Source organism: Vitis riparia, chromosome 19, assembly GCF_004353265.1.
Source record: "Vitis riparia cultivar Riparia Gloire de Montpellier isolate 1030 chromosome 19, EGFV_Vit.rip_1.0, whole genome shotgun sequence".
NCBI classification, from domain to species: Eukaryota; Viridiplantae; Streptophyta; class Magnoliopsida; order Vitales; family Vitaceae; genus Vitis; species Vitis riparia.
Window position 1 is genome coordinate 7413154 of NC_048449.1, and position 21113 is coordinate 7434266.

At 35.4% G+C, this 21113-nt stretch overlaps 1 protein-coding gene across 2 annotated transcripts in view; it reads left to right on the top strand.

Annotated features, from left to right (window-relative positions):
* Positions 1-21113, top strand: part of LOC117909024 (1,4-alpha-glucan-branching enzyme 3, chloroplastic/amyloplastic) — a 39024-nt gene that overhangs the window by 7038 nt on the left and 10873 nt on the right. For both annotated transcript variants that reach the window (XM_034822925.1, XM_034822924.1), the window contains exons 8-17: positions 2658-2765; positions 3940-4030; positions 4249-4350; positions 6017-6119; positions 6778-6915; positions 7041-7112; positions 7241-7345; positions 11870-11947; positions 12019-12126; positions 12466-12546. In XM_034822925.1, the coding sequence (XP_034678816.1) occupies positions 2658-2765; positions 3940-4030; positions 4249-4350; positions 6017-6119; positions 6778-6915; positions 7041-7112; positions 7241-7345; positions 11870-11947; positions 12019-12126; positions 12466-12546 (986 nt within the window). The remainder of the gene's footprint in view (positions 1-2657; positions 2766-3939; positions 4031-4248; positions 4351-6016; positions 6120-6777; positions 6916-7040; positions 7113-7240; positions 7346-11869; positions 11948-12018; positions 12127-12465; positions 12547-21113) is intronic.

Below are 21113 nucleotides of genomic sequence, written 5' to 3' on the forward strand. Positions count from 1 at the left end.
CCTTAATTGTATTGGTACCTTGATAAACAAGTTATGTATTTTTGTACTCTCCGGATCTTTCTTTTCTTGTATAGGTTCTCTTATAACAAAATAGAAGAAGATGTTAAGAACTTTAGATTGATAAGTAGGAAGCCGGGGATGGATAAAACTAGAGATTAACATTTTTGGCAACTTCAATGAGACTAAATTTAATTAATAGTCTTGATCAAGGTCGCAGATGGTACCAGTGCAATGTTCAAGTTACTCTTGGTTGAGATGGTTCAAGTGGAGAACAAGACTAAAAGTGATATTATTAGATTTGGGTAGAGGCTGAGGTGTTAGCCTTTTTGGAGTTTTGACAGAGGCATTTACTTTGGGGCTTAGTAATTTCTCAGTGGTGAGTGATTCAGCCACAATTGTATCTTCAGTGCCTTGGAGAGAAAGAGTCCCTTGTAAATGGGTTTTTTTTTGGTGTGTTGGATCTTCCTTCAAAATTGGGTTGTTCTTTTCAGTGAATCTTAATATTAGCTAGTCATTTGGAAGGTGCTATGAATAAATGTGGTTCAGTTAGCTTAGAGGTTCTTATGGGGGATAATATAGTTCCTTTTATTATGGTGCATGCTTTCTTATCCTTGCTTTCAAGCTCCTTTTGGGGGCTCCATGACATCTTTATGTTGTTTGCTTTGAAGCACTAAGCACTCTCATCCTTCTTTCACATCTTTGATTCACGATGCATAATTCATTCTTTCTGATAAAGAAATGACATGGATGGATTTACTAAGATGATAACCTTTTTACATCACTTATTACTTTTTAAAATAGGAAATATAAATATTATAGAAAAATTCAGCGAAGTGGGCCGGGATAGTGAGGTTCAAGGTATGAGTTTGTTCTAGATGTATAGGTCTTTTGTCCTTTTTGTATAACACTCCTTGTTTAATGGAGGTATACTCACTTCTGTTGGTCAGGTTTCATCATGGGGATGACTTCTCATCCTTCTCATGTTTTTTTCTTTTAATACAATTGTTCGTTTCTGATCAAAAATAAAAAATAAAAAAATAGTGAGGTTAAGGTTGGAGCAAATTCAACGAGACTTTCTTTGGGGAGGTGGGACGGGAAAGAGAAAACCTCATCTAGTGAAGTAGGCCACTGTTTGTTCATATAAGAGAAAGGAAGGCCTAGGTATTTGACGTCTTTCTTCTCTCAATAAGGCTCTTTTGTGTAAGTGGAATTGACGCTTTGCAACAAAAAATGGGATGTTTTAGAGACAAATTATAAGTGGTAAGTATGGGGAAGTTGAAGGGAGTTGGTGTTCTAAGGAGCTTGGCGAGAGTTATGGTGTTGAGCTATGGAAGGCCATAAGAAATTTGTGGGAGATAGTTAATAGTAGAATTTCCTTCTCAGTGGGCAATGAGAGAAGGCTAAAGTTTTGGAAGGATAAATGGTGTGGTGACGAACCTTTGAGTGTTTCTTTTCCTTCTTTATTTGCCTTAGCTACCTTAAAGGAGGCTTGGGTGGCGGACTTGTGGTCTTACTTTATTGGTGCTGGTGTTTGGATTCCTAGATTCTCTAGGCACCTAAACGATAGAGAGATTGAGGAAGTGGAGTGTTTCTTTGCAAGATTGGTTGGCAAGGGGGTAGATGAAGGAGGAGAAGACAAGGTATGCTGGTTGGAGGAAAAGAGCAGAACTTTCTTTGTTAAGTCTCTTTACTCTAGCTTAGAGGAGGGGAGATTTGTGCCGTTTCTATCTAGTATTGTGTGGAATGCTTGGGTTTCACCTAAGGTGAGCTTCTTTGCTTGGGAGGTGGCTTGAGAAAAGCTTTAATTCTTGATCAGCTACAACGAAGAGGTTGGTCTCTGGTCAATGGATGTTTTCTATGTCTTACTCACAAAGAGTCAATCGACCACATCCTCTTGCATTGTAGCAAGGCGAGGGTGTTGTGGCAGCTTTTGTTATCTCTTTTTGGTATCTCATGGATGATTCACTCATCTATTAAAGACACTTTGTTAGGTTGACAAAGCTCTTTTGTGGGGAGGAAGTAGAAAAAAGTTTGGGGTGCTGCTCCTTTATGCCTTTTTTTATAATTTGGATGGAGAGAAATAGAAGAACATTTGAGAATGAGGTGCTATCTGATCATAGGCTGAAAGTTCTATTTATGTGCAGTTTGTATTCTTGGTCCAAGTTGTTTATAGGCGATAGATCGATGTTCTTTTTTGATTTCATTGATTGGTTGGATTTGGCTTGAGGGAGTATTTTTGTTTTCCCCCTCTTTTTGGCACTTGTTTGACGGCCGTTGTATACATTGTGTGTACCTTGTGCGCTTTTTGGTGTTTTTCAATACAATTGCTTCTTATCTATCAAAAAAAAAATATTATAGAAAAAAGGGAAGTACACAAGGAAGGATGAGAGATCCTTCCATCAGAGCAGGAATAGAAGTTGGATTCTAATTGCCATCCCCAACTAGTGAGATAAAGTGTTGTGACATCTTAATGTGCAATATTCTGCAATGTAAACACTTGGTGGGAGAGTAGCAGAGTTAGATTCATGTTGGTACCCCAAAGAGTGCGTTTAGTGTTGGTTATTCAGCTGTGCAAACACTCATTTGTCAGCTGTATTTGACATCATCCTCTCCAGTATTTTTTATTATTTACTTCACTGTTACTTTCCATTTTATAGGACAAGGAATGCTGGTGTTCTTGGACATTGTTCATTCCTACTCTGCAGCAGATGAGATGGTTGGGCTATCACTATTTGATGGGTCAAATGACTGCTACTTTCATACTGGTAAAATTTTGCTCATGCCATTGGTGACTTTTTCGTTAAATGACTCTAGCCACTTGTCAGTTTTTTCCATTTATCTCCCTGCAACTTGAGCTGCTTTTAGATGCCACATCTCATGCTTCAAAGCGATTTATGTGTAAAACATGTGGATAAAAAATGTCATAAGCATCATTATATTGTAACCTGATGATAATAATTTGTATTATACATATTATATAAGCTGCCATTGGTTGGGTTCAGGTTGAATGGTGAAACTGGATTGATGTGGTAGATTCCAAATAGTCAGGAAGTTTTGTTAAGTAGTATGTGTCACACTATCATGCTATAGCATGGCAAAGGGTAACCGGATTATTTGATCTTTTGTAATGTGTAGATATACTTGCATTCTGGCCTGGTTACATGTTGCCAAACCGCATTTTTTAATCCTTCCCCTTCTGTAATCTCAGTCACTTTTATATGAAAAAGAACTTGCCTTCAGTGAAGGGAATTCTGGTATTCATTGAAATTTTCTCTACTTTGATATGTAGTTAATGTGTATAAAGCTTGAATTTGTTTGCTTTGCACTTATACTTTTCTTACTGCTTTCCTTATGGTACTTTGAGAAGCTGCCCACTTAGAAAATCCTAATTTTGGACTTTATATGCATTAATAGTCATCTATCATCTTTTTTTTTTTTTTTTTTTTGGTTTTTTTGCTATTTGTGGACAAACATCTTTCACAATTCTCTTTGTAAGACTGTTGGAAAAGCCAAAAATGGTGAATCTAAGAACCTATTTGAGAGATGATTCTAGTTAAACTGCTTTTATCTGTAGTGGTTTTTTTAGTAGCACTTCCATTAGAAATGTTTTTAAACAGAATCACTTAGCATTTAAATATAAACTTTAAAAAAAATTGCTTTAATTGTGTTTTTTGTAATATATTATATAACAAAAAAGTGATGTCTAGAAGAATCACCTACCAAATGATTGTCTAGGAATCCCTTTCAGTGATTCTCCAAATTTTTAAAAATTTTCCAAAAATCTAAGTTTTGGAGGAAAGCACTTCCAAGCATTAGGAAGCGCTTTTGGCCCCTTTCAGAATCACTCCCAAATGGGTTATAATTTGCAGGTTGGTTGGTTTACCTTTGCTCCATTGTTCAAATGTCTGAATTCTCATCCAACTTTTCCCACTTGAATAGGTAAACGAGGACATCACAAGTACTGGGGTACCAGAATGTTCAAATATGGTGATCCTGATGTGCTGCATTTTCTTCTCTCAAATTTGAATTGGTATGTGAAGGATCAATAGTGTTTCAGTTTCTCATTCTCAACAACGTGGGAGTTGCTTGTATATTCTGCTTGATTCTTGTTTTTGCAATTAACATGTCTTTGTAACTGATATTATCTGGCATTGGCTCATTCCTTGGTGAAGTAATTTGCTGTTTGTCTTCGTGTATTCTTTGTAGGTAGGTAACATGGTGATTTCTTATGTCATGATGTTTGTGCAGGTGGGTTGTGGAGTATCAAATTGATGGTTTCCAGTTCCATTCACTCTCATCAATGATTTATACACACAACGGCTTTGCTTCTTTTACTGGTGATTTGGAGGAGTAAGGCAATCTATTGTTATGTTTTTCGTTTTTTCTTTTTTTCTTTTTTTTTTAAAAAAAAATTACATGGAGCTACATTTTGCTTTATACATTTCATCATATGCTATTATTGTCAGCAAGGAAGAAAAATTGCGAAATTTCGCCAAAATATCAGTGAAATTTTGTGTTTCAGTGGGGCCCAATGGGAAACTTTGAATGGAAAGTAGGTTTCCACGAATTTTTGTATATTTTTTTTCCCAATTTTCCCAGTTTTGAAATACTGGTGCACCAAACACATCACACTGCACACCCACACGACATCCAAACATTGTGCATTTTAAAAAAAATTTAAGGCATATAGGTGAGCAGTTAGGCTTAAATCATGCCCACATGGCAGCTGAACGTGGCACACCAAACACATTATCCTGCACATCCACATGGCATCTGAACATGGTGCATTTTAAAAAAAATTAAAAGCTTATAGGTGAGCAGTTGGGCTTGAACCCATGCCCTTGAGGTTGAGAGTTGTAGCACCTTGCCACTTGGGCAATGCTACCCTTGTTTATAAGGTAGGCATATATCTATATATAGTGATTGTATCTATATAAAAAATGAAATATAAAAATAAAATTTTAATAAATTAATTAATTTTAATTATCTTATTTTCAATTTAAAGGTTGAAAATATAAAAGCTATTGTGATAATCTTTTAGTCTTTTTCTATCTTTTATATATGAATTAAAAAAATCATAAATATATCATCATTTCTTTTATAAACTAGAATGAAATTTAAAATATTTTTAAACAAAAAAAAAATGAAAATCATAAAGATATCACTATTTCTTTTATTTCTTTGAATACATCCAAATTAGATAGATCACTATAAAATGTATTTCCAAATTATGTCCTACATATATTGTTTTCAATCAAATAATTTCAATATTCATGTTATTACTTGTTTTATCATTTCTTGAAAAAATTTCCAATATTTTATGAGTTTTGATCAATTTTTATTCTATCGAGATTTTTTGTCCGAATTTTTGTTCGATATTTCTAATATTTCTGTAAAATCCAACTGGTGATATTTTCGTTGTCCAAATTTTTGTTCAATGTTTCTAATATTTCCATAAAATCCAACCACTGATATTTCCGTAATTTTTGATACTTTAATCCTTGATTGTCAAAAGATATTTGACTTGATGAGGGAATTTCAAATTTCTAAGATATGCTTGAGTCATGTCACTAATCAAAACACTATTTATATGCATGTGTACCCTCAAATGGTTTAAACCGAGGCTTAGCGTGGACATTCATAAATAAGTCAAGATGCGTTGTTTTTCTTGCTCTTTTTGTAATATAAATACAATATTTTACTTGGATTGTTTAGTAAATAGTGTTTCTGAATTGCATTGCTTTAAACTCTAGAAGGTTTAGATTGATTACATTATATTATTGAATTAGAAGCTAATTATTGGGAGAAACTCTAAAGTAATAATGAGACATATGACTGGACTTGATGCTAATTTTAAGACTTCTAGGTCTCTAATTGATGTCATAGACAACATGTTGCATAAAAATGTTAACTTTCATTATTTTTGTTCATGTTTAACAAGTTTCATTGTTTTGCACCAAATACTCATGTTTATGTTTAGAATTTATTTGAAACACTAGTTTTTATTTTATTACAGGTATTGCAATCAATACGTTGACAAAGATGCATTGATGTACCTGATTTTGGCAAATGAAATACTACATGCTCTTCATCCTAATATAGTAACAATTGCTGAAGATGTAAGTCATTGTTATTTATTCTCCTCTTCACCGAAATGAATATTTTCCTTTTTTGTAATACATATAGGTGTCTGTTACTAAAAAATAACCTTCTTGATTGCTCCTCATTCTCTTTGTTCTGGTGAAATAATATTTATAAACAAATTGGACTATCTCACTTGATGATTGGTAGCAAGAATTTTATTGGAAATCAACGTCACAATTTTCTATTAACTGCAATTACACCATAAAACAAATTAAGAAATCATCTCTCTATAAACACTAAAATCTTAAAATGGTTTTGAACTTTTTATTTATCAGTTGTCAAATCATGTCAATTTCTCCTTCTCTTGCTAATGTTTCCTCCTGTGTTAGGAAGCACATCAGTGAAGATATGAGATATTTTATATCAGATGCTAACATAAAAATGACATTGCAATGAATAGTTGGCAAGATTAAGCTTGTCTTTGTCAACATACTTTGTACAAACCTCTGCTAACTTGACAATACTCAACTAAGTTCGGTGATTAATCTAAGTAGAAGCTTTTGAAAGCTTTTGGCTTCCCAATATCTCTGGAACAACTGACTTGTCGAGGCCTGTGTCCATGATTGTTGAAATACCTAGGTTTGTAAATGATATTCCTGGCTTTTCTGAAGTTTCCTTGGCTCTATTGCTCAGGCAACATATTATCCTGGACTATGTGAACCAACTTCTCAAGGTGGACTGGGATTTGATTATTATGTCAATCTTTCTGCACCAGATATGTGGTTGGACTTCCTTGAGAATATCCCTGACCATGAATGGAGCATGAGTAAGGTCATATTATTTTTTATTATCTGATGGTATGTGTATTAAATGGCATTTTTGGTGTGCTGTAGCTTCACTGACATCTTATACCATTCTAATGCTCTTAATTTTATTGAATGATATCCATACTGCAGATTGTGAGTACATTAATCGGAAACAGACAATATGCAGATAAGATGCTTGTTTATGCTGAAAATCACAACCAGGTATCTAACCTTTTTTTCCACATATTGGGCTCTGTCTCATGCTTTATGACTAAATTTGCTTCTAAGATTTTGGTTTATTTCTGTGGTTAAAAGAATCTTATCCCTGGACATTACTTTCTTGACATCAGTCTATATCTGGAGGGCGGTCATTTGCAGAGATATTGTTTGGGGCCATAAAGGAAGATCCGCTCAGCTCAAAGACGACTTTACTTAGAGGGTGTTCTTTGCACAAAGTATGCTCTGGATCCACTTGTATTTTTTACTCTACAATTGTGAAATCAAATTCTATTCAGAACTTTATTGATACCTTTTTCTTCCTCCTCATTTTTCCATGAGGCAATGATTTACCCTCTAATTTTTTCCACAAATAGGGCAAAATATCTTAAGTACAACATAGATCAGAAAAAAAAAAAAAAAAACAATGACCTTCATGGCTTCACAAATATGGAATTGACAATTTAAAATTACTGTTTGATCCATACTCATGTCATGTTTCATTCTAAGGTACATTCACTTTTTAACTCCTTTTTTGAAAGGACTTTTACTTATAAAAGATAATGGAATTCTAGATCAGTTTCCTTTTCTGTATCTTCACAACAATCTGCAGTACCAATTTTCCTTTTAGTTAACTATTATGTGCCTTAAAAAACACTTCCTAGGTAAATTTGGAAATACTTTTTGTTATTTTTCCTAAGAAAATAATATACAACATATATAATATTAAAGATACCATAGAAGACTAAACTAACCCTTAAAAAGTTTACTACTAATAACCCTTTATCAGCCCTCTTAAGTCAACTTAGAACACGCAATAGAAAAAGATTTTCTTCAAAAGTTTATTAAAAATATCTTTAAACCGATCTTCAAATTTGATGTACGAAGTTGTCGTTTTCTTTCTCATCACAACCTTTCTGATAAAATGGTAGTTGATCTCAAAATGTTTGGTTCTCTCATGAAACATGGGGTTACTGGTAATGTGAATAGCAACTCGATTATCACAATGCATGAGTTTTTCAAGAGAAAATCCAAGCTCTTGTAAAAAAATTTGGATCCACATTAGCTTATAGATTCCATGAGCCAACTCAGAAGGAGGAGTTGGAGTGTTCCGAACATGTGTTATAGGTGAGGCTCTCCCTTATTAGAGGCAATCTTCTAAGTTAACTTCGTTCTTTTGTGGGGAAGAAGAGGAAGAAAGCTTAGAGTGTCATTCCTTTGTACTTATTTTATACTTTATGGAAGTAGGGGGCCTTTCAAAAGTGTAGAACAATTGGATCAAACAATTAAATATTCCTTTGTGTGTATCTTTTTGGATTGGGATAGATTGTATATAGACAAGCATTATATATCAATGATAGGCCATCTATATACATCATGTGTACCTTGTGCTCTTTTTAGGCATTGTCTTTACACACACACACACACATACATGTATATATTCATTCTTGTTTGCCTACCCAAAAAAAAAAAAAATTGACATCTTCTTTTATCTAAAACCACTTGGCTATCATTTTAAGTTTCACGTTTGGCTTCATATAGGTCTCAACTAGCTTTACTCTTAATATACAAGTTCCAATAAGCAAATTCATTAAATATTTCCTTATAGGCAAAATAATATCACCACTACTATGTGTAGCTTCAATGCCCAGGAGGTAATACAACAATCCAAGATCCTTCTAAAAGGTTTTTTCAAAGTCACTTCTCATTGCTTCCAATGCCTACAATATTACTGTCAGTGAATAATATCATACATATATACAATGAGTGCCACAATTCCATGAACAAAGACAAAGTGGTGCAATTACATCTTCTAATACCAAATGATAGAGGAACAGTACTCAATTCCTCAAACAAAGAGGAAACTGTTTTAAATCATAGATAGCCTTATTTAATTTGCAGACTTTAATTCCAGACTCTTCTTGAGCTGTAAACCTAGTTGGTTGCTCCATATATACTTTTTTACTCAAACTACCATACAAAAATGCATTTTTCACATCTGATGCGGACTCTACCCAAAATTTAAAAAAGAAAATCAGAATACGTGTTGAATTAAGACAAGCAACAAGAGAGGTCTAAAAATTATTCACACCATAAGTTTGAGTATTCCCTTTGCTACTAACCAAGCCTTTGACCATTCTATAGTCCTATCCAGATGATACTTGATGGCAAAAACTCAATATCAACCAACAACATCCTTCTCTTAAGGCAAGTTATTAAACTCCCATATACCTCTATTCAAGAGAGTATACATCTCTTCTTTCATTGCCTTCTTCTACATAGGGTGATATAGAGCTTTGGGACGGAAATTGAAGATAAGGCATGAAAAAAAAGACTAAAAGAAAGGTTATCTAAAGACCCAGTTTGGTAGCTCTCATATGAAACATAACAAAACAAGCAATATCCAAAGTGTGACAATTTTTCCTTTGACCAACCTATCATGTTGGGGTATATAAATATATGAAAGTTGGTGGATAATTTCATTTACAAAAAGAAGAAAGGGAATGATCTTGATACTTAATAGCATCATTAGTTAAAGAATATCATGTGGAGCAGAAAATTTCTATTTCTAAATAGAAGAGTTTAAATACATGAAGTACTTATGACCTTTCTTTCAACAAAAATAACCAAGTGACTCAAGCACAATCATGAAAAAAAGTTAAAAAAGAAAAAAGAAACCTAATAAAGTACCTAATAACATTAGGGTTATGACCAGAAATTGAAACATTTGAATGAATTAAAGAAAAAGGAGTAGGACTCCTATCATTAACCCTAGATGGAAACGATTACTTGTGGTGTTTGCAAAGTTCACAAGCTCACAATCTAGCTTATTTGAGGACTTAAGTGACACTCTCAAGGAGCATGATTGTTGAGAAGAAACATTACTTAATTTGTCATGCCATGTGAAAGGAGTAACAATTGAAGAAAGACCAGTAACATTTGGCATCTTCCTACCATGCCACTAGCATATAGATTGATTGTCAAGGAATTATAGCCTAACTTGCTCAAGCTCTCCACCAATCATCGTCTTCATGTGGAGTTCCTAAAGAACACAATAAGAAGAAAAAAAAAAGGCACAATTGAATTGCTTAGTGAGATGACTAAGAGATAATAAATTAATAGGGAATTTGGGTACATACAAAACAAAATGAAGTTTAAAAGAAGACGAGGGAATAGGATAGACCACTCCTTGACCAAGAATAAAAAAGGAAGATCCATTAGCAAGATGGATTGAAGATGCATTAGAAAACTTAGTTAACTTAGAAAATTGTGGGGGTTGTTAGTGATATGACCGGAAGCTTTAGAATTAATAACATAGGGGAAAGAAGACTGACCAAAAGCAAGAAGTGCATGCGTACTTAAACATGCTAAGGTAGGAGTAGCAGCACTGATATTGAATAGGGAAGAAATATCTAAAAACTATTGCACTAGTTTGTTATGGTCATCCACAGACAAGATAATAGACTTCCTATTACCACTAATATGTTTAACAAGAGCAGGAACATCAACTCCATCATCAGAAAAGGGGAGAGGTTAATTAGCCTATGCAAGATGACCAAACTTATCCAACATTTATTGGACTACTTGTCACCTTTATTTCCCCTTAATCTTCATCATTGTTACATATATTCAAGACCTGACATATCCTTAATACCATTTCAAGATGAAGAGAACTATTAATCAATTTGCAAAAGACGGGCATAGACATTATTGAGGGATGGTAACCTCTCATTAGCCAATAAATGATGTTTGACATTAGCATATCCAAGCTTAAGGCTAGAGAAAAATTTAGCAACCTTGAACTCTTTCATCTGCTTTTTCTAAATTTCAATATTAGTAGAGAATGGTTGATAAACATTCAATTCTTCTCACATCCCTTTGAGAGATGCATAGTGCTTAATTAGAGGTTTTCCATTCTACTTTGCTCCAAAAATAATCCTCATATTTTTTATAGTTTAGAAATGTTTTTATTTCTTAGGAGTATGCCTCTCTAACTGCTTCTCATATTCCTTTGCAGTTTTTAAAAATGTGAAATTATCACTAACATAGAGCTCTATACTATTCACTGACCATGTTGCTATCATGAAGTCATCCTACTATCCATCAAAACCTAGATTTGCAGAGAAGAGGATCTTTGACAAGATGTTTTAGTTTTCCCTTTGCCCCAACATATTCCTTCATGGCTTTAGCCCACAATAAATAATTAGGTTTCTTTAGTTTCATTATTGTGATCTAAATACCAACACTCTTTACCAGATTTGTGATTACTACTAAATGCTAAAATTTTTAATCATTGAAGGGATGAAACAAGGCTTGTTGCACTTATTATTAAAACACAGGGATGTTCGGCAACTTTAACACTAATAGATACTTGCACTATACTTGCATAACACAGCAGAAGTATTGATTCATTTGAGAATGTGTCTTACACACCAGCAATTAAAGAGGAGTGTTGTATTACAAATGTAAGAATAGCACTTACATTACAGAGGCATGAGGAGTGGCTGGACACTTGGATTGACCCCTTTAAGATGTGGGTACTGTGGTGAGAACTGTAGCTTTAAAGTGGTGCTGTAGCCTAAGAAGATGCCTTTAGGTTTTTGTGTGCTAGGGTTTCAAATTGGTGCTTTGATGCATGTTATTTGAGTGAAAAATTTGTCGCATTTATATGTAGTCTCCAAAAAACAGTAAAAGACTACATTTCAGTTATTATTTTCATGCTTTCCTTTTGGCCTAATTATTTTCTTTACTTTTCTATTCAGATGATCAGATTGATTACACTTACAATTGGTGGCCATGCTTACCTCAACTTCATGGGAAATGAATTTGGGCATCCAAAGGCAGGTTACATTCCCTTGGATATCCATGAAGACTTTACTTCTAAGCTATTAACACATTTTTTTTTCCCCAGAGGATTGAATTCCCAATGCCAAGCAACAATTTCTCACTTTCACTTGCTAACCGGTGCTGGGATTTGTTAGAAAATGAAGTGCATCATAATTTGTTTTCTTTTGATAAGGTGACAGTTTTATCTCTTCATAGTGTAATCTTTGTAGTAGATTTCAAAGTTGACAATATGACTCTTGACTCTCTTCTGTTGGAAGTAATTAGGATATTGTGCTGGTGGTTGTTGAAAACTGTTTGGTGCTTGTATTAATTCTATAGCATTCTATACTCTCCCTATATCAGTGCAGTTTAGTTTATTATAGTTACTGATTAATACTGTTGGTTCCACAGCAGACCTGTTTGAAGTAGAAGATAACATCCAGGCCATTTCATGAACTTTTAAATGCTCTTTTGGTGGATGCACTTTGCTAGCACTATTAACAAAATAAATTACGTTTTCTTCTTTCTATAGGACATGATGAAGTTGGGTGAAAATGAAAGGTCACTTTCAAGAGGTTTACCTAATATTCACCATGTGAAAGATTCTGCCATGGTATGCTGAGTATCTCCTTCTGCCCATTTATTTTCTGTGTGTGATTCTGGACACATATGCTTAGCTCATCAACTGTTTCTGAATATTTTTGCTTATATGGTTTTATGTGCATTTGTTCATATGTGAGTGCAAACCTGAGCTAATCTGACTTTATCCAAGGCATGAGATGAACCAGATGGTTGGTTGCCCATCTGTTAAAACATAAGGAGTACAGATTGGTTGACTATCTAGCTTCTCTTTGATAAAGTCTTGATCCACTTCTACATGTTTTGTATGATCATGTTGAATTGGTTTGTGAACAATTATTGATTGTTGATTTATTATCTCAGTGTAGCTTCATAGTCCCCTTCCACTTCACTGCTAGATCACTAAGAATTATTTTCAGCTAAAGTAGTTCATAGATTCCTTAGACCATGGCTCTAAACTTTGCTTTTACCTTGGACCTAACAACTACATCTTGTTTTTTACTTCTCCATGTCACTAAATTTCCTCTAAGGATAGTACAACACCCAGATATTGATCTACAGTCTACAATTGATCCAGTCTAGTCTACATCAGTGTAGGTTTCCAAACTTAGTTCTTCATTTTTCTTAAAGAGTATTCCCTTTCATGGAGTGGATTTCAAGCATCACAAAATTTTGTGTACAGCCTGTAAGTGAGCCTCTTTAAGGGAGTGCGTGAATTGGCTTATTACATTTATTGCATAGGCTATATCAAGTCTCATCTGATAAATAGATTTTGATAATAGTCTAATTCAAACCACAATCCTTTTATGATATTATAGTACTTAATTACAAATAAAGTACTATTGGTTGGAAAAAACAATTTATTATTTGATTAAAAAATAGCGCAAATGCACACGCGCACACACACGCACACGCGCGCACACACACACACAGAGATGAAATAGTGTGTAAGAGTTAACACCCAAGTTACACTTGTCCTAATCACTAATTTACATCCATCCTAGTCTATAATTGATTGTTACTACTAAACTAATTTGTACATTGATTGACTAATTCTGCTAGCTAATATTAACAACTACTATGCACCAAATATAGATGCTTTAGAGCTGATTAGACCCTAAAACCAGGGGATTCTATTGATTTCCTACACTCTCCCTCAAGCTAGTTTGAAGATATTCTTCATTCCTAGCTTGCATGTTGGTGAGTTACAACTTGGATTAGACACTCCTTCAGTGAATATATCAACTAATTGCAGTTATAGATGAAACAAAAGGATTTCACATGTAACAGTTATCAATCTTTTCTTTGATGAAATGTTTATCAACTTCAACATGTTTAGTGCAGTCATCGAGGGGATTAAGACAAGGAGACCCCCTCTCCCCTTATTTGTTTGTGATAGCCATGGAGGTGTTTAGTTGTTTGTTGAGAAGGGCTATTTAGGTGGAACCTAGTTTGCTTGGAAAAAAGGAAAGGTGGGTTGGGTGTGAGAAATTTAGCTCTGATGAATAGAGCTCTCTTAAGTAAGTGGAATTGGTGATATGCCAATGAAATAGAGGCTTTTTGGAAGCAAGTTATCAGTCAGAAATATGGTGTGGAGGAGGGAGATTGGTGCACTCAGGCCGTAAGTGGGAAGTATGGTGTTGGGCTTTGGAAAGCAATCAGAAATGAGTGGTTGTTTCTGAATAGTAGACTAGCCTACCACGTGGGTAGTGGTCGGAGAGTGAAATTTTGGAAGGACAAGTGGTGTGGAGATGAGCCTCTTTGTGAGTCATTCCCCTCTTTATTTTCCATCTCCCTGTCTAAAGATGCTTGGGTGTCGGATGTTTGGAACCCGAACAGTGATGGGGAGGGTTGGACCCCTCTTTTCTCAAGGGCGTTTAATGATTGGGAGATTGAGATAGTGGAGCGTTTTATGCTCAAGATCCAAGCTTTTAAGGTGCAGAGGGAGGACGAAGATAGAGTGGTTTGGACGGCTTCAAAGAGTGGTGTTTTCTCTGTCAAGTCGCTATATTCTATTTTGGAGCCTAGAGACTCTCATTTGTTCCCTTGTAATAGTATTTGGAGGGTGAATGTACCTCCTAAGGTAGCCTTCTTTGCTTGGGAGGCTTCTTGGGGTAAAATCTTAACTTTGGAGCAAGTTCAGATGAGGGGGTACTCTATGGCAAACAAGTGTCTTCTATGCCTCTCTGAAGTAGAGACGGTGGATCACCTTTTACTTCATTTTGTAAAGACGCGGGTTTTGTGGAGTCTCATTTTCCCCTATTTGGTGTGGCTTGGGTTCTTTCGTGTTCAGTGAAGGAAAATCTTCTTGGGTGGCATGGAGCTTTTGTGGGGAAAACTCATAAAAAGGCTTGGCAAATGACCCTCTTATATATTTTTTGGTCAGTCTGGAAGGAAAGGAACTTGTTAGCTTTTGGGAATGAGGAGCTTTCGCTTCATAGACTGAAATATTCTTTTGTATGTAATCTTTGGCCTTGGGTTAGGGTGTTTATAGTTTTGAGCCCTTTATCTCTTGTTAGTTTTTTGGATTGGCTAGGCTCTAAGTAGGGGTTTCGAGCCTTTGGGCTGTTTTTGTATACTCCTTGTATACTTTAAGGGCACTGTTTTTGGTGCTTCCTCTTTCAATTGAATACATTTCTTTTTATCTATCAAAAAAAAAAAAAAAATGTTGAACCGAGTTATATGTGATGCTTATGGTTGCCTTATTGTCGCAATATAGCCTCATAGGTTCTTCAACATCTACTTGTAATTCCTTTAGTAGAGTTTTGATTTAGACGAGTTCACAAATTCCTAAGGTCATAGCTTGGTTTTCAACCTCAGCACTTGATATAGCAACTACTAGTTGTTTCTTACTCCTCCAAGTCACCAAGATGCCTTTACGAACCTCTATAAAGGTGCAGTACCTTGAATTAGATCTTTTATCAGTTATAGATCTAGTATAATCAACATTTATGTAAGTCTCTTCTTGCATGTGACTTTTTTTTAGAGAATAACAATTCCATACCTGGAGTAGCCTTTGGATATCAAAATATCCTCATTATAGCTTCCAAGTGATCTTCTAAGGGAGTGTGCATGAATTGACTCATGACACTAATAACATATGCAATGTCTGGCCTTATAAGATAGGTATATCAACTTGCTAACAAACATTTGATATTTTCTTTTGTCAACTGGTACTTTGTCTAAGTTTATCCTCAACTTATGATTTTGATCTGTAGGTGTTATCCGAAGACTTACACCCTAACATTTTGGTTTCTCATAGAAGATCAAGAATGTACTTTCTTTGAGACACATATATTCCCTATTTTGATCATGCAACTTCAATGCCATGGAAATATCTAAGACTTTCCAAGTCTTTAATTTCAAATTCCTTGGCTATTTACCTTTCAAATTTGTATCTTCTCATAAGCATCCTCAGTGATTATAATGCCATTCACATAGATAATGAGAATAGTCACCCTTTTCCTATGTGACCATTTAATGAACAAAGTGTGATCTCCTTGGCACTGCTAATATTCGAACCCCAAAAGGGACTGATCAAATCTTTCAAACTAAACCCTCAGGGACTGTTTCAAACCATATAAAGACTTTTTCAACTTACACACCTTCCCATTCCTAAACTACCCCTCAAATCCAGAAGGTACGTCCATGAAGACTTCTTCTTCCAAGTTTCCATGAAGAAAATATTTTTTAAATCAAATTGTTGAAGTGACTAATCGCAATTTGCTGTAAAAGATAGTAGAATTCTGATGGAGTTCATCTTTGTAACAAGTGTAAAGGTCTCTTGGTAGTCGATCCTATAGGTATGAGTGTACCTCTTGGTGACCAATCTTGCTTTATATCTCTCTATAGAGCCATCAACTTTGTACTTGATGGTAAACACCCACTTACATCCAATCGAATGCTTTCCTATAGGCAAATCATCCCACATATCATTCTTGTATAAGGCCTTCATTTCTTCATCTATTGCCTCCTTCCACTTGGAGTCAACTAGTGCTTCTTGTATATTTTTGGGACTGAACTTGAATTTAAGTTTGTAGTAAAGGCCTTATAGTTGTTGTTATTCGAGAAAGAATGTTTGGTACAATTCCTAACACCTTTTCTGATAGCTATAGAAATGTCCTATTCAATATTAGCCACTTGGATAGATTTGGAGGATTTAAAATTGTAGGATTGAGACGATTAGGGGACATACCTTCTTCTAAGGTCAATGATTGATCGTGCTTAGGAGGATTTTGAACTTGTTCTAACCTAGTTTCCCAAGTCTTCTTAAGTAAACAAGCCACTCTGAATCATAAGACTTCCCGTAATTTCATAGCTTTGAATTTTTAGACTTCCTCTGAATTTCGTTTCTCTCACCCACCCACCCAAGTAGGCATCGGCAAAGATAGGGACCAATCTTGGGACTGATCTTCCACTTCCAGTTTCTCTTCCTAAAAATTAGTCTTTTGATAATAAGGTTGGTCCTCAAAGAAGTTAACATCCATTATAACAAATTTCTTTTGAGAAGGGTTGTAACCCTTTTGAGTGGGAGAGTAGCCTAAGAAGATACATTTAGTAGCTCTAGGGTCAAGTTTAGGTCTATCTTTACTTGGGATATGAACAAAAACAGTGCATCCAAATACTTTTGGAGAGAGAGTCCCAAGCCATGGTATATGGGAAAAATAATTTTTCAAGGTTTTAATGAGAGTTTTGAAGTTGAGGGCTTTTAAAGGCATACTATTTATTAAACAGACTGCTGTAAGGATAGTATTCCCCCAAAAAAGTCATTGGGACATTTCTTGTAAACATAAGTGCCCGAGCTACTCTAAGGAGATGCCTATTCTTTCATCGGCCACCTCATTTTGTTGAGGGGTATCCACACATGTAGATTGGTGGATAATGCCATTTTGAGTGAAGAACATACTTAGACTTTCATTGAAGTACTCGGTTTAATCATCAAATCTAATCACTCGCACTTGGACACCAAATTTTGTTTGTATCATTTGTAGAAGTTTTGCAAGATGGGAATAGTTTCGGATTTTCCCTTTAATAGATACACCCTAGTAGTCCCGCTGCAATCATTGATAAAACTAATAAATCACCTAGCTCCAGAAAGACAAGTTACCCATGAGGGTCCCCACACATCCGTATGTATAATAAAGAAAGGAACTTCGCTTCTTTTATTACTAAAAGGATAGAGAACCCAATGGTTTTTTGCCAATTCACACACTTCACACTTAAGCTTAGATCTATCTAGGTTATACAAAGTTTAGGATACAATTGTTGTAGGTAAGCGAAACTTGGATGTCTTAATCTCTCATGCATTGGCCAATAACTTTTAAAAAATCCTTCAGCAGTCCCCTTTATTTGATAAGCCTGAACTTTTCCTCCTTCCTCAATCTCTAGGTAGTATAGGCCATTTCTCTCGTTACTATTGCCAATCATCTTCTCCGAAGTGTGGTCCTGAAAAACACAATAATTTAGGAAAAAAATTACTAAAACAATTGCAGGTTTTTTTAAGTTTGTTGATTGACAAAAGGTTGTAGAACATTTTTGGGACATGTAGAACATAAGTGAGGGTACTCTTCAGTGAAAGAGACACATTTCCTTCACCACTAACTCGAGTAAGAGTTTTATCAGCAACTTGCACCTTTTGTTTGCCAGAACAGGGTCTATATGATAAGAAAAAATTAGATTCTTTGGTCATATGATCACTAGCTCCTAAATCAATAATCCAGGAGTTAAAATTCGATACAGCAGTGGTTGTAAGAGCTTTACAGAGTGTACTTGATTGTGCAAAAGCACAAGAACTGGAAGTGGGAGTAACCTTTGATTTTCCCATGATCATATACAAAAGATCAAGTCGTTCCTTTGTAAAAGGTAGATTCTCATCAATTGAAAGGGATCCATTAGCAGCAAAGGTGGGACCTAGTATTGTCTCAGCTTGAAAACTCTTGCTGTTCTTGGAAAATTTCCATTCTTATTCCCTTGTTGTGGTCTTCCATTCAGTTTCCAGTATGTCTCTCTTGTATATTTAGGTTTTCTGCGTTTGTCACACTGTCTCATATCTTAACCCCCTCCTTTGTTTGTGTTTGAATTGTTCTCCACAGCCACCTTGAGAGCAGAATTATCATGAGATGGTGTTTTCATCATAACACCAATTCTGGATTCTTCACTGTGCACAAGGGAACGCACTTCATTCAAGGAGGGAAGGGGACCTTTTCTAGGGATCCGACCCCTAACCTAATTCAACTTTGGATTCAATCCATCAAGGAATTCAAAGATCCTCTGTCTTTCAAATAAATTCGTAAGCTTTGCAACATTCTTTGCCAGAACAGGGTCTATATGATTGTCAATTCTCCTTGTTTGGTTACATGAATCTTGTTCATCAATCTAAACACTTGAGCAACATCTCCTTGCTTTGAATAGATTTGTGTAACAGCATCCCAAATCTCCTTCACCTTAGAGGGAAATAAGAAAGGCTTAGCTATTCCTGGTTGTGTTGAATTCGGCAACGAGAACATTATTAAAGAGTTTCCTGCTTCCCATGATTCAAAGTTAGGATCTGAAGTTTTTGGTTCTATTACTATCCTGCGTAGATACCCTATCTTCCCTTAACTTAATAGAAAGGGTTTGGCCAACCGAGACTACTCAAGAAAATTACGATCATTGAGTTTTTGGGTGGTGATTTGAAGAGTAGGGTTATCTCACCTTGTCGGGTGAGTATATTAAAATATTGGGTAACAAACATCTCATCTTGTCATGGATCATGAAGGATACCCTTGATTTCAATTAGTTCTGATGTATTCTCATTGTCAGAATAAGTTTTTCTCGTTACATCCCACATCTCCTTCACTGTCGCATAGATCATGAAGATTTCTCCCACTTCGGTGGTCATGGAATTGATCAGCCTTGACATAACCATCATGTTTTCAGCTTTCCAGGTCTTGAACTTAGGATCTTCTTTCTCTGGAACAGTTATTTCTCTGGTGAGATAGTCATCTTTCCCCTTGCCGCACGCATACATAATGATGGATTGAGCCCATTGAGGAAAATTGTTTCTGTTCAGCTTAAGTCCCACGATTGGTAAAACTGAGCCTTCAGAGCCTCCATTATGGCTAGGAAAGGTTGTTTCTTGAGTGGAGATCATCTTTGTGGTGTTACTTTGCCTATTGGTGTCCATACCATGTTTTGTCATCAAGTTTTCCTTGATATAGAGGGTGATATGTTGCTGCTGAAAGATGCTTTGTTTTGGGGTGAGAAAAACAGAGCAATTGAATCTGGTCAAAACTAGAATGAAAATCAGCGACGAAGGTTGAGGAAAAGGAAAAAGGGAATAAACCCAAGGAGCCTTTTTGGCTTTGATACCATGTGAAAAGAAAAGGAAACTTCTCCTTGTTTTTATTTCTCTGCAAAATAATGCAAATACAACTAGACTTAAGTAGGGGAAGAATGGTGACAACCCAACCATTAAATCCCATGATTTTAGTCCCTAAAATAAGCAAAAATACAATTTGAAAATATGGAAACTGAGCTGAAGAGATTGGATGACCCATCCATCCTTATCTCCTAATAAAATCCTAGCTAATCACACAAAATAAGCACATGCTAATTTTGGGATTTCCACACAGCACACACTAATTTCGGGATTTCCACATACTCCTTGCTATCACCATATTGTTTTTTTTATTTCTCTGGGTAACTAATTTACCTCCAATAAAAGTGCAATACCTGCCTAATGAGCATCTATGTAGGCTTCAATCTGCAAATGTCGACAATTCGTTAACAGTAATCCTCTCCCTCGTGTCCCTTTTAGATATTTAAGGATTCGCCGAACTGCTTCAAGTGTTCATCTGTTGGTGAGTGCATGAATTGGCTCACTGCAGAAGCTATGTCTGGCCAAGTATGCGAAAGATAAATTAACTTTCCAACTAGCCTTTGGTATTGCTCTTTATTTCCCATTCTTTCTGTTCTTATCGCTTCTAGTTTCACATTCGGTTCAATTGGAGTCTCCACTAGTTAGCAGCCAAGTAAACGAGTTTCTAAGGGTAAGGTCAATACATCTTTCCTTTGTGTGACAAATATTCCTTTCTTGCATTTTGCAAATTCCACTCCTAAGAAGTACTTTAAAGCCCCGAGATCTTTAATACATTAGGTGGGTTAGGATTATACTAATGGGTATTCATATAAAAGCATACACAACCCAAGCCAGCTCATTTATTAAATAAGTTGTATTGATTGTGCCGCGCTATTTGTATGATAAACTTGTGTTTGTGTCATGTCATCTTAATACAATTATTAACTAAGACATGTTCGAATTGAGTAAATTTTTAGCATTTTTTTAACTCAATATGACTTGAACATGATATATCACCCATTGTCACCCCCTATTTCCAAGGACATCTTTATGATGTAGATACCCATAGAATTACAATAGTAGAATCCTGCTCTGACTCAAGGTTGTAGTTCAAAACCGTGTTTCAAATTGGTTCATCACTCCCCTAGCACATAATAGAGTTTCCAACCTGCTAATAACAGTATATTACGATTTCAAACCTGAACTTCCCTTTTTTGCTTCTTAAACTAGCCAAGGGCAGATTCATAATGTGCATGCTTTTT